This window comes from Empidonax traillii, unplaced genomic scaffold (genome assembly GCF_003031625.1).
Source record: "Empidonax traillii isolate 1590-97213 ecotype Southwest subspecies unplaced genomic scaffold, ASM303162v1 scaffold15:size5535645, whole genome shotgun sequence".
Lineage (NCBI taxonomy): Eukaryota > Metazoa > Chordata > Aves > Passeriformes > Tyrannidae > Empidonax > Empidonax traillii.
Window position 1 is genome coordinate 4,749,197 of NW_020955208.1, and position 13,305 is coordinate 4,762,501.

At 44.7% G+C, this 13,305-nt stretch overlaps 1 protein-coding gene across 3 annotated transcripts in view; it reads right to left on the bottom strand.

The window, feature by feature from the left end:
• CC2D1B (coiled-coil and C2 domain containing 1B) overlaps window positions 1-13,179 on the bottom strand; it is a 28,755-nt gene extending 15,576 nt beyond the window's left edge. For 2 of the 3 annotated variants that reach the window (XM_027894432.1, XM_027894414.1), the window contains exons 1-12: window positions 13,136-13,179; window positions 12,679-12,783; window positions 9,883-10,024; window positions 7,064-7,179; window positions 6,295-6,414; window positions 5,315-5,452; window positions 3,064-3,322; window positions 2,379-2,503; window positions 2,158-2,233; window positions 888-998; window positions 669-799; window positions 335-407 (exon numbers count right to left, since the gene is read on the bottom strand). In XM_027894432.1, coding sequence (XP_027750233.1) covers window positions 335-407; window positions 669-799; window positions 888-998; window positions 2,158-2,233; window positions 2,379-2,503; window positions 3,064-3,322; window positions 5,315-5,452; window positions 6,295-6,414; window positions 7,064-7,179; window positions 9,883-10,024; window positions 12,679-12,744 — 1,357 coding nt within the window. In that variant the 5' untranslated portion in view covers window positions 12,745-12,783; window positions 13,136-13,179. Of the gene's footprint in view, window positions 1-334; window positions 408-668; window positions 800-887; window positions 999-2,157; window positions 2,234-2,378; window positions 2,504-3,063; window positions 3,323-5,314; window positions 5,453-6,294; window positions 6,415-7,063; window positions 7,180-9,882; window positions 10,025-12,678; window positions 12,859-13,135 lie in introns of those variants that run through there. The other variant, XM_027894423.1, reaches the window with a different exon arrangement.
• Between the last annotated feature and the right edge of the window lie 126 nt (window positions 13,180-13,305).

Below are 13,305 nucleotides of genomic sequence, written 5' to 3' on the forward strand. Positions count from 1 at the left end.
GACACAGCACTCCTGAGTTCTAAAGAAGATAAACAGGACACAGTGTCTCAAGAAGCAGGCTCAGTTCCTGCCTCAGTGGGACCATGGGCATGATTTGTTTTGTCTCTCTAGACTACTTTTACCTGCTATCAAACAAACAGTCAACAGGCAGTGTCAGTGTTTGGGAGCACATTAGTAAGCAGTTTCACAGTACCACCAAAAAGCAAGCCCACCCTACTCACTGAGGAGAGAAGGAATTGCTCCACAGGATGAGAAGGAAATATCTGCAAACCCCTTCTGAGCCCAGCAAGTATGCAAAAGTTTAGGTATTAGGGCATTTTATGTTCACACTTACCAGGAGGAACAGGTAGCTCCGAAAAATTCACCTTTCTCCCTGCCTTATGGGCTCTTATGGCATCCTGGTATTGCTGCAATCAGGAAGACATACAGTGGAGTTGACTATAAATTAGCAATCATTTGTATTTAACCAGCACAAACACCCTAAAAGACCCAGTATTTTGCTACAATATGTGCATTGTCTCTCTGTCTTCCTCCAAACGCTCTCCAGCTTCCCCACTGGACCTCTTTTCAAACAGAAGGACAACACACAAATTATTTCAGCCTTGAAAAAGCCTTCAGCCAGAGAACCCATTCAGCTGGCTCTGCTGGCCACCAACAGCCCCACTCACCTTGGCGATCCTGTCGTGCATCCTGCCCTTCCGCTCGTCCCCGCTGGCCTTGGCCTGAGCTGCTGCCGATCTGTACTTGTCCAGCCGCTGCTGCAGCGCCTCCAGCACCGTCCTGGGCTGCTGCAAGGAATCTTGGAATCACACACACAATGAGAGGCTACAGCATGGAGATCTCAAAACGTACCGTATTATTTCCATGACTTGCTCCAAAAGTCCTACCTGAAGCTTCTTGGGACTGAAGTTCAGCTGTTGCAAGATCCTGGGAACTTCCCTCTCGAGGTGGTACCTTTTGCTTGGATGCATCCTGTAGATTTCCTAAACTTCCAAGATCTGCAAAGCAAGGGAAGCAGGAAGTTTCACAGTGTGTTCCATATACAGCAAGTCAACACACGGTAGTCAGAAACCCATCAATTTGATCACATCAACTTCCTGAAAGCTTTTTGGCTTCCAAACAGTATCTCCATGGCTGGTAAAATCTAAGGTTCCCACTACTCAGAGTAAATGCTTTATAATAGAAAATTCTCCAGTGCTGATTTAATTTAGGTTAGGGCTGCTTGAAGAGGAAAAAAAGGTAAAAACAGTTCAAGTATTCTCTTCCCAAAATATAACTTCTTATCTTGGCAGATGGAAAGAGTGAAGAAGACTGCTAATTGACTAAAGTATCCTAGTAACAAAAGATGTGCTGGAAAAGGGAAGAAACTAATACCATCAGTTCAGAAATTTCTGGCATTGTATAATAGTAGGTATTTCAGAAAACTAAATATCATTCGCTGCAAAAATCTTGCACTTTTTAAGGTAAGATTATGTGCTCGGTGAAGTTTCTCTGTAATGCCATTTAATGATCAGTTTATAACTTGTGTCATGAATCTCATGATTTACTGAAATAATCTGTCATTTAGTTTGTTAGAATAAACCCATCTACTAAAGTAAATTGTTTAAAACACTGGGCTGCACAGATCAAGTATTAACTGTTGGGGATATTGTATCTATTTAAAAAAACCAGAACCCCCCCCTAAAAAAAAACAACAGAAAAAAATCCACAAAACTCTCTCTTACTAGGAGGAAGGTATCCTTCATATTGGTAACTTGCTTTAAAAAATTAGACTTCACTGCAATCTCTTTATTAATCTCTCAATTTGGATGTGAGGAACTTCTGTTTAAATACATAACACTATCAAATACTACAGTAAACTTTAAGAGTGGCCATTATCCTTCTTTCCTTTCCACTTCAAATAGTGGTTATTATCTAAAGTTACAAAACTAGGAAAATTAGACATCCATACTTACTCAAACTTTTAATTCACAGAATAACTTCAATATAAGTAACAATACCTCATCTTCCTTCACTGGTCTTGATTAGAACGTGAATATGCAGAAAGCCTCAGACCTAAATGATCTTCAGTTCTTTTTATAGTTGTGCAATCAAGTGCAGAATCATTCCATTACAGCACAGAGACTTCTGAAAAGCTTTCCTTAAGACAAGCCTTACCCTGAGGAGATGGAGGCATATTCTGGAGGTCTATTGGCTGCCCACTGTCCAAAGCTTCCAAGACCACATTAAATTTCTAATGCAGGAAAAAAAACACCAAAGCATAAGATTTATTCGAGCACGTCCAAGACTGGCCAGCTGCCACAGTGAGTATCTGCCACTCAGTGCCTGTGGGTACAGCAGAGAGGATGCTCAGCATTCAGGCTGTCTGGTGTGCATACCTTGCCTGCCCTCATGTATTCCTTGGCTCTCTCCAGGTCCCCTCGCTGCTTGGCTTTGAGAGCTGCCAATTTGTACTCCTTCTGCCTCGTGAGCAGCACGGCTCGCGTGCGGCTGCGCTGCAGATCTGCGGGGATGGAACAGTGCTGAGGCACACACAGCAGCAGAGATGATGTGCCCCCATGGAACAGTGCTGAGGCACACACAGCAGCACAGATGTGCACCCCTTGCTGTGCCCACCTGTGCCAACCCACACAACCCACACTTGTCCTCTTCTGCTCTGAATCAGCCATTTTACAGACAGCCTTCTTCCCTCAGTCACAGGTCCTACCAGACCCAACAGTTCCATTTTTCCAATTTAAAAAAAACCAAAAAAAACCCCAAAAAAACCACAAGAAGGTCTTTCAGTCTATGTCTCAAAACTATTCAAAGGTTGGGATTCCACACGTCAAACACTGAAGGGGAAACTGCAGCACAGCAAAAGTTAAGGGTACTGATACCATGCATATAAGAGCTCTGCAGTAACAACTGATTCCACTGCCAGAAATTCAGCATTCCATGGAGAGCTCTGAGACATTCAGCAGGGAAGCTCCAACACAAGCAGTGCTTTGCTACACAACACAAAGGTCAGGTAAGATGCAGCATTAAAAGAGTGTTGCAACTGCTTCTCCTCTCAGGCCACAGTACCTGTTTCCACAGCAGGATTAGTGGCAGCACGACCTTGCAGAGACTCTGATTCCAGCTGCTCCACTGCCTCAGGAGAGCTCTGCTGCTCATCATCTGCAGCACACTCAGCTTTATCCTCTGGGGAATCTCCTGAGTTCTCTGGCTCCACTCCTGTGGTTTGAGATATGTAAGAACTCTTTCCTGTTGCAACAGGAGGTGGCATTTCTTCCTCATTGATTTTTTTGCCTTTCTTCACTGCAGCCAGCATGGTTTCCAGTGTCTGGCAGAGGTGGAACAACAACAGGCACTTCCATCAAACACATTACTAGCATAAAATCACTGAAACAAAAATTCATTCCCTCATATGTGATGGGATCTGTTGCTCACACACCACAGATTGCTGCCCCTCAGCTCCCTGTTTTTCTGCAAGGTCAACTCCAGCACAGGGAAAGGTGTCCAGTTATATCAGAGCAACACGATGCAAAGGGCTTGCTACCCAAACTACATAAATGCAAGAAATGCAAGTACTTCAACACCCAGAACTGCTGCATGGGACCCACTCAAGTTTATCATAGAAAGTCACCATGGAAGCTGTTCATGCCAACTGCAGATGGATTTTAATGTCTTTAAAACCAAAATGAAACACACTGCTCTGAAAGGTCACCGCCTATGTGGATTTAGGGAAGGAAACCCATTTAATGCAAGGGGAAAAAGCCATTAAATACTACCAAAGGATATGGAGCTTTGGCTGGTGACTCAGGATAAGAAGATCTCCCCATCTGCAAATGGGGTTAACTGCTGCTTCCTTTTTGAAAACCCTTCCCCCACCCCAAATATTACCTTCCCCAGTATTTTTATTTTTTTTAATTCAATTTAAGGTTCAGACAAAAGATCAAATTGCACTTGAAGCCAAAATAAAAGTTTTACTTCTTGCGTGTCCACAGAAACCAAAATGGAAGCACAGAAAGACAACAACAACGAAATCCCATCAGTGCCAGAATCACTGCTATTTTTGGTCAGCCATGACACTGTTTGACCTATTAAGTAACTGCGGCAGAGATACTTTAAACTGACTGTGAGATTGGGGTTCAGACCAGTGCAGCAACCCCCACACGTGGGGGATGACAGACTGGTTGGAAATGCAATTAAACACCAAGCTTTAAGTTCACAGTTCCAAGAACTACCTACAGGAGAGAACTCTACACCATTTGTTGGCATATCATTGTGCTAATTAAGGAACTCTGAGCTGTGAAATGAGATCTAGTCTATTATCCTTATTTACACTGCTTAGGCACAGGGAAATTCCCCCCATGAAAATTCAAGGAAGTGGCAAACAGAACACTAAGCTTCATTACTGGACAGAATAGCTGCTCTGCCCATTCCTCCTGCTCTCTGGAAGGTCAGGTGGTTCCGTGCACATTCCTTTCAGAGTTGCCAGGCAGGGGACACATGGGGACATTTTTCTTGGGCATTTCCTGCCCTGGGTTTGGCCTCAGTACTACAAGACACCAGGTACGTAGTGAGCCATGACATCCTTCTCTCAGAGCACAGCTCTGAGCTGCAAAGCTTTGCTCAACAGAGCTGGCTGCTGCCTGAGGTGATGCAGGAGAGCAGATGAAAGCAAACAGGGAAATCAAGGCCCTGCACAGCAGTAATCACCAAGCACCACAACTCACTGCAAGCACGCCACCTGCCTGAAAGCAGGCAAGGCTGGGGAACTGCTCTGTGCTGCAGCTTTTAACTGCCTGAACGAGACGTCCCATTCTATTCATTCTCCAGCACAGCCAAGACACTCCGGGAAAGGTACCCCCTCCCTTTGTCTCACAGAACTGAGCAGAAGGTTGGTACCCGAGGGAAGGCAACAGGGATCAACTGGAATGTGAATGGCCTAGGAAAGCTCCTGAACTTTGCTTTAAGGTAACACTGAACAGTCCCCACAGGTCCAGTCCAGATCCAGACTGGTGGGTTTAAATCCAGCATGTACCACAAACCCTGCCTACAACTACCACTACTCACACTCAACAGCAACAAAGCTGATGCACAGAAGGCAGCTGAAGTTATTCCTTATCTGTATATTTGCTACATCAGGTTGGTAGAAAGTGACAACAAATGTTTTTAAAGTAACACAAGGTAGCATCTTAAAATCTCTCTCCCCTTTCAACAAATTCACACCCCTGAAAAAAGAGCACAAATTCACAGGCCTGGAAAGGCCACATTTCAGAGAACTGCCTTTGCCTCCCCCTCACTCACACACCTGGCAAAGCCAACTCACCTTCAAGCCTCTCTCGTAGCGGCGGATTTTGGCCCCCTCACCCGACTCCCTGGCGTTGGAAATGGCTGTCCTGTAGTCAGCAATTCTCCTCTCCAGGGTCTGCTGGAGCTCACTGGTAACAGCAGGAAGTGAGGAGGTCTCAGAAAAAACAATAAAACAAGTCAAGACAACTTATTTCATGCAGCTCCACAAGTTTTCCCCCAGCACTGACATACAAATACTCCTGTTCCACACCCGCTCCTGAGAACTAGGACCATAAGGAAGAAACAGCCCCTAAAACAGAGGAGTGTTTGTGCTGCACTAACAGGCCCTGGATCCACCTCTGGGTTTCCCTCAAAGCCACCATAGAGAGGAACGGGTGGAGACATCTGGAAAACTCCCAGTCACAGGGTAATTGGAGCCATGTGGTCAGTGAGTAGGTGAAGAGAACAGTAAAGTCTCTCAAACACACACAACAGAGGGTGTGAAGGGGTATTTTGGCACAAATCCTGATTTTTTTTTTTCTTTTCTCATTTTTAAAACATGCTAGTTTGCTCCTTCTGGGCTTCAACCTGCTTCTACAACAAGAGCTCTTTTTCCTCCTCCTCCAGCCTGGAATTAGTGCCGTGACAAAAGCAGCCTAAGCAAAGTTATGAGTAGCTACTTACAAACTCTCCACAGCTACAGAGACCCTACAGATGGCTACTGATGTAATTATTGCCATTATCTCTGCAGAAACTCTCTCAGTCCCATTTACTAATGTGCCCAACATACAGGGGCATTGGAATCCGTAGCACACAACAGAAACATGCATTAACTGCATAAAGGATTTGACTGCAAGAGGACTGACAGCATTGGTTTCCACAGAGGAGACAGCAATAGTGCAGTTTTCCCTTCCAAGGAAGTCAGAAGACGTGTCCCAGATCCCTGTTTGTGATCCTCACACCAGCATGACAACAGTGATTCAGCAGAACAGTGAGGAACATGAAGCTCATTCCTACCTGTGACTGCAGCTCAGGTTGTTCATCCTCTGTTTCAGCTGGGGATGGCTCTGTTGCTATCAGTTCATCCTCACAGCTTCCTGTCTCACCTTCCTCCCCCAGAACTTCTTGCAATTCTGCCTAAAGTAAAAGTAAATGCCAACAAAAGGCTCTTCCTCAAAATTTTCTATGTTCTCAAGAGACAAAAATAAAAAAATCGCAAGTTCCAAAATCTTTAGCTGGATCTTGAACCCAAGTGAAGAGTCTAAAGATCTTACATTGCAGCCCTTTTTTAAATGTAATTTTATTTTTTATTTTAAAATGAAGCTGGTTCCAGATAACATTGAAAAGCCACACTGCAGCTCAGGATCACCACACAGATCTGTGGCTGCAGATCTGAAGCTGGAGAAGCTCAGAGAAGCACTTTCACAGAGATCATGCAAACCTAGATCTGAAATTCTCAAAAAGCATCTACTCAAAACCACTGCTTAACATCTTTCCCTAAATCCTGCCAAATAGATCACTCACTGAAATGACCAGGAATTCCTTGGGAGACATTCTCTCAGGCCAAGCACTACCTGAAGCAGCAGCAGAATTGTGACAGCAATCAGTTTAAGGAGAATCTCCCTGGTTGTCTTTCACCAGCTGTCACAGAGTGGGATTCCTGCTGTTCTCCCACTTGTTTCTCACCACAAAGTTCACAGATATTTTTGCAAAATGCAGTTCCGTTAAAAAAAAAAAAAAAAAACAAAATCATACTAAATCTTATTGCTAACAGAGTTATACATACCAACAGATCTGTATCTTTCTCCAAGTCTTCATCATCTGCATCTTCCTCCTCATCTTCGGTCAGGTCCTTCATACACTCTGCAGCCATCTTTTCAATGTGATCCATGGGCAGAGGAGCTGTAGAAGGGAAGCACAAGGAGCCACAAACCATAAGTAACAGCTCATACAGTCACTGGATATAAATCCTAAAGGAGTTGCTACCAGCTAAAGAGAGCAGGGACGTCCCCTCTTGTGTCCCCTTCATCAGCCAAGTTCACAGGTAAACGCAGGATATTCATGGATAAAGGTCAGCCTGGGAGTGAGCATCCAGGGAAAGCAAGAGCAGTGTTTCTGAGAGTAACAGTCAAGGCAGGCAGGGAGACACTTGCACATTTTCTGCACTGCTGTCTCATGCCCACAAGATTTTGCCTTTTCCAAATCTTTCTTGGCTCCTTCATTTTGTAATTTTGCTTCTGGTCTTCATCCCGAAAACTCGACTTAACTTCTTGCTGAGTTCTCATCTCTGCTTCATGCTGTGCCAACCACATCTTCCTAAACTATCAACTTCCCCCACACGCTCTCAAAGGTGAAGTTGTTTGCACACAAATCCCAGCTGTCCGTGGAAATGCCTCTGATACAGTCATATGTCTGCATAGGGAAGTGACTCACCAGTGGCAGTGAAGGCTGCACAAAATATACATCCTCATGACAGAGCTTTACAGTCAATTTAAACACATCCCATCCACTCCCTGCACTTGCTCTATCAGCTGAAAATTAACCCAGGTACAAAGCTGTTTCTGTTCAAATAATCTAATTTACCCTATCAGTGCTTCAGAACTTACATCAAACATGTGGCAGAGTTTTGCTGAGGGCCAAATACATGAGCAACTCGGACAGCAGGTGACATCCAAAGGAACTGGCTGTCCAGAAAACCCCATCAGAGGCAAAAAATCCAATCAAGCCTCCTCAGAAGGTCTGTTCAGCTCTAATCCAGTGCACAAGTTGAGGGCACAATTTCAAACACACAAGTGGCTGCCCAGCCAGCATTTCTCAGTCTCAGGGAGCAGGGATCTCTGTGCTGAAGATGATGCAACAGTACAGCTTTTGCTGCCTGCATGTTCAAGCTGGAGGAGGAGATCACTTCCCCACCCCCATCAGAGTTCTAGGATGTAAATCCAGGAGGGAATTACTGCATCTTGTGCTCAGACAAGAGCTGAGCACCAGTTCATGTTGAACTGGATCCCTTTCTTCTGCCCTTTTCCAGGCAGGACCTGTTTCTCCCCTGTCCTTACTGTATCCCCTCCTTCCTCCTCTCCATCCTGTCCCCTCCACTACAATATCCAGTTCTCCTGAGTCCCCAGTGCCAGCTGTCCAATTGTCCATCTTCCACAAGCTTCTAATTTATGCACTTGCAATGCTACCAGGAAAAGAGTAGCTGCAAATTATTCTGGAAAATCATTTTATGAGCCATAACACATACATTTAGAAAGCACAGTAAACATTAACTTTGCACTGTCTGAAGTTTCATTTTCCTCTTCAGAATAAAGAGACTGAAAAAAAACCACAATAAATGACATGATCAGGGTGAGAAGGAAGTCAGCACTTGAAAAGCTGACAACAACTCAAGAGCTCCTGATGCAGATTCACCCTCCAAACATGTACGTTTTAGCCACGAGTAACCTGTGTCCAATGGTCAAAATTCTGCTATTGTGTTTTTTCTACAATTGTGCTTCCTAGCTCTAAGAGTTAATCTGGAGAAGTGGAAATTATTTGGAATTTAGTTTTAGACACAAACACCTCCCTCTGTCTCTCATCAACTACGGTGTTTATAGAGTCACTTTTTCTAAATATTTAAAAATCTTTCATTTCCCTGCTGCTCTGTGTGGCATTACAGGCAAATTACTGCAGAGCTGTAATAAGGTTTATTAAATAAATAAAATTTAAGCTATAAATAAGGCTGGAGATGCCATAACCCTTCTTTCCAGTATCTCACACACCAAGAATCCCATTTTCCTTGTCCCACCTCAACCAGTTGCTGCCACCCCTCCCTTGCAGCTCAAACAGGCAGGGAGCAAACCAGACCAAGGACCTGATTCAGCTGAAAGCCCAGCACAACAAAAGTTTATTTTCATGGTTTCCTGAGCCAGCTCACCCATGTTTATCCACAAACACGGACCTGCTCAGAGGCAGAGCATGCTCACTAGTGTCCCTCTCAGCAGCAGCCCTGATTTACAGTAGATTAGACAAAATTAACAGATCCTTAAGATATTAGAATGGTAATGATCCATTCCAAGAGACACACTAACCTCCTGCACAACACAAGGTACAGGATTCTCCCAACAATTCCATCAGTTCCAAAAATTTCCCTCTTAAAATGGGATTCAATGTTGGTTACAGACTCCAAGTAACTAAAAATATAATGCTCATTCAGTAAATTTATTCTTTAAACAGAACCAGAAGAACAACCAAACGACAAACAATTCCCACTCCAATTTCCCTTCAGAAATCATCCAGCACCTAGTACACCTTTTTAGGACTTTATATGCTAAACAAGCATGTCTTAATTTAGTCACTACATTGGCTGGCCCTCAGAGATCTTTTTGCTATGTCTATAAGAGCAGGGACAAAAAAACCTCTAACCCTTTTTGTGGAGTAAGAACTTAAACCTTTCTAAGTATAGGAAAGGGTAGTTGCAATTTAAGCTTCTATCAGTGACAGAAAAAAACCCCAGTTTAGATAAACCTAAATATTCTTTAGATAAATAATAACTTTGGATAAATTTATTGAAGGTAACTTTAATAAATTATTCAGGTAGCCAATAAATAAAATATTTTAACTTACTTTTCCCCTTTGGTTTGGATTTCCCTTCTTTTACTTTCGCTCCTGTGAGAGCAGCCAGCTCCGCTTCCAGGTCCCCATCATCCCCACCTTCCTCTGCTCCCAGCAGCATCTCCTCAGGATTGAACTCTACAAACAGCCCCAGCTGGAGCCCAGGGAAAAGAACAAAAAAGAAGAATAAAAAAAATCCTGCAGCCAGAACAAAGATGACACCTAAAAACATTACACTGCATGGATTATTTTCATGCATTCTGAATTTCACGCATTCCGGGTTCTGCTCTTTTTTTTTTTTTTACAGCCCACTATCACACCACTTCTATAACCAAAACAGAGCATACCAGGCACTTACAACTGATGTAAAGTTCATAAGTCTTAATAAGCCACAAATACTCTACACAAACTATGATTTCTTAAAAATCAAGCCCATTCAACAGTCTGGCATAACAAGGTAAAATAAAACGCTGTTTGTTTTACCGAGTCTCATAAAGCAGATACCATCAGGGAAGTTCAGGGCAGTGCCTGAGACAGCTAAGCCAAAAAATATTCACTCACTGTTCACACACAACAGGTCTGACATGTGGGCACTGCAGAGACTTCACCCTTACCTGCTGAAGAAGCTTTCTAGATACAGAACTGTTCTATACTCCCGGTTAGTTTGGTGTCTAAATCATAAACACGTGGGAAGCACAGGGAAACACAGGGAAACACAGAGCATTTAAAGCCCAGCAGTGCCCACACTGCACCACCAGGCTGGATGGATCATCAGCTCAGGGATAAGATCTCAGGAGTGTATTAATAACAGTAAACACAACCTGACAGCAGGGGTTGGACTCAGTTGCTCAACACATGCCACAGGACATCACAGAAACGTCATGATGTCCGAGTCTAAAAGGCATTCTGCTAAAATGTCAGTTTATCACAATTTTTATAGTGCTGGTTAAGATACTAACTGCCCCAGAATAAAACGTTTTAGTTGAAGTACGCTAAGCTTTTTTATACACAGGAATTAACTGAGTTAGATTCATCCTATGAGGTAGGTGGAGCAGCTTTCCTCAGACTTTTCCAAAGCACAAGTCCCTGATGGCTTATTGATCCTCACAGGGCCAAGGAGGGAGCACCTGAGCTTCTCTCCAGCACAGCAAAAAAACATCAGTTGTCATTATTAGGAGAGTTAGCAGCCTCCTCCTGTCTCAAGGATCTGAAGTGCTGCAAGAAGCTGAAGATGCCTCAGATTATAAACTAGTATGTGCAGTAACTTTTTCTTTTAACCCTGCAGAAATTGAGGTGCTGGTGGCTACTGCCCTGAAATATTTTGTGTCCCTCCCTGAACTCTTTCATAATACCACAGGAGAACGTGAAGCATAGCTGAGAATTACAGAGATAACAGCAACAGCACTCAAAATCATCAGCAATTTGTTTGCAGCACCAATCCTACCCCTGACATTGCATAAGGCACCGGGCAGATCAGCCAGGCACCCTCTGCCTGATCCATCTCCTGGTCATAGAACAAAACTAATGTATTTGCAGTCTGGGATAGAATGGAAAGAAGGTCATGATGAGATTTAAATAGGGAATATTTACAATGGTGATCTAAAGATTCAAGTTCAACGTGTAAAATGGAGCAGGAGCACATTTGATCTGTTCATTACCACACTGCAAGTGTGCAAAGTGAACCCAGTGTAGTAACGAATGAAGTCAAAACCAGAATCCAGCAGTGCCAGCTCCAGGTCTCTCAATCCACTCAGTAAAGCACATTTCCAATGAAATTAATAATGTTAAAGAAATGTTCAATATATCAGAAAAAAAAAGTTATGAAAAACTTGCTGATACACTACATAGCAGAAAACCAGATTAAACTGAGTTAATTTGAAAGTGAACAAACCATTTGTTTCAAGAAACAGTCATCATGCTGTAAGGCAGACTGTGTATCTATCAATCAATCAATCTATCTATATATACACATACATATACCTCTCCAGTTATTCCACCTCTTACTGGCCTCTATTCTACCTTTGAAGGTTTTTAAAGTTCCATTCTGGCTGAAACATATTCTTTACCTCTAACTTTTTTCTTTACTGTTCTACATAGAATTTTGTGCTGGCTGTATTTCTAATTTTGATGCCGTTGCCTGACTTCTTATACCTACCAACCCTGACTAAATCACGTTGTCTCTCCACAAGGCTTCTGAAACTACATCCAAAGGTAAACAGCATGAAAAAAAACCCAACACACAGACACATCTAAGCTCACTTCCAGCTATAGGAAAGGGGCATAGGCATATCAGTCTATCTGTTGCAAAAAAAAAAAAATGACTGTACACAGGGAAGTTAAAATTAACTGTCTCCTGTTAGCAACTTAACGTTCCCCCATGTATGTTCCTGAAGTTGTTGCCTGATATTCTGGTTTTCTAATTTCTGCTTTCTTAGAGATGTAACGAAAACCTTCCCAGAGTTACCGAAGTTATTATTAAATCTCAACGTAGCTGGGCTAAGTAAATACTGTAAGCATGAGTCATGAGGTCTCGTGCAAAGATTACAGCATTACAACATGTGGCTTCCCCCTGCTGCATATCAGCTATTTACTTGAAGAAGAATGCGTTAGAGGAGAAAGCAGGAAAACAGGCACCGCTCAATTTAATTTTTTCCACGGTCCTGCAGTGCGATTAAGGCATGGGAGGTTCCAGCAGGAAAACAGCGGCAAGAGTTCTGAACCAGCCTACCCTGAGGGGCAGCGGGAGCAGGAGGTTTCCCTACCTGCTCTGCAAGCAACAACATCTCCCTGGCCCATTGCCCTCCTTACCTGCTTCGCAACTGCAGCTCCCTGGCCCTTTGCCTGCGGGCTCTTTTTAGGTCTTCTGCCAAGCATGTTGGTTCATGAATTTCACAGGAATGTCTCTCTGAGGGACTGAGAGCACACGAAAGCCCAAGTCAGTACACCCTGCCTGTCCCAGCGCAGCGCCGGCCGGCCGAGGGCAGGCAGCGCCGCCCCGCAGCTCCCCCCCGGCACCCCCTCAGAGCGAGAGGGAAGGAGCGGGGGCGGCCCCGCGGATCGCGCTCCCCAGGGCGCGGGGAGCCCAGCCCGGCCCGGCCGCACCCCGCGCTCCGCCCGGCCCGGGCGGGCAGCGCGCCAGGACCCCCTGCCCCAGCGGGGTGGGCTGGGAGCTCTCCTCCCCCCAGCGCAGGGACGGGCCGGAGGGGCGATGGGCTGGGGAAAGGAAGGCTGAGGGGCCGCACGGGGACAGGCGGGCCCGGCTCACCTCGGCTCCGCTCCCGCCCGGCGCGGCCCCGGCGGCTCCGCGGCTGCGCCGAGGGGCGGGACCGGCTGAGGGCGGGCGGGCACAGCTGCCTGTTCCCGAGCCGCGTCCAAACCATCCGCATCGCCTGCGCTACCTGAGGGGACGCCTGTGAGAAAATCCTTCATATTAAT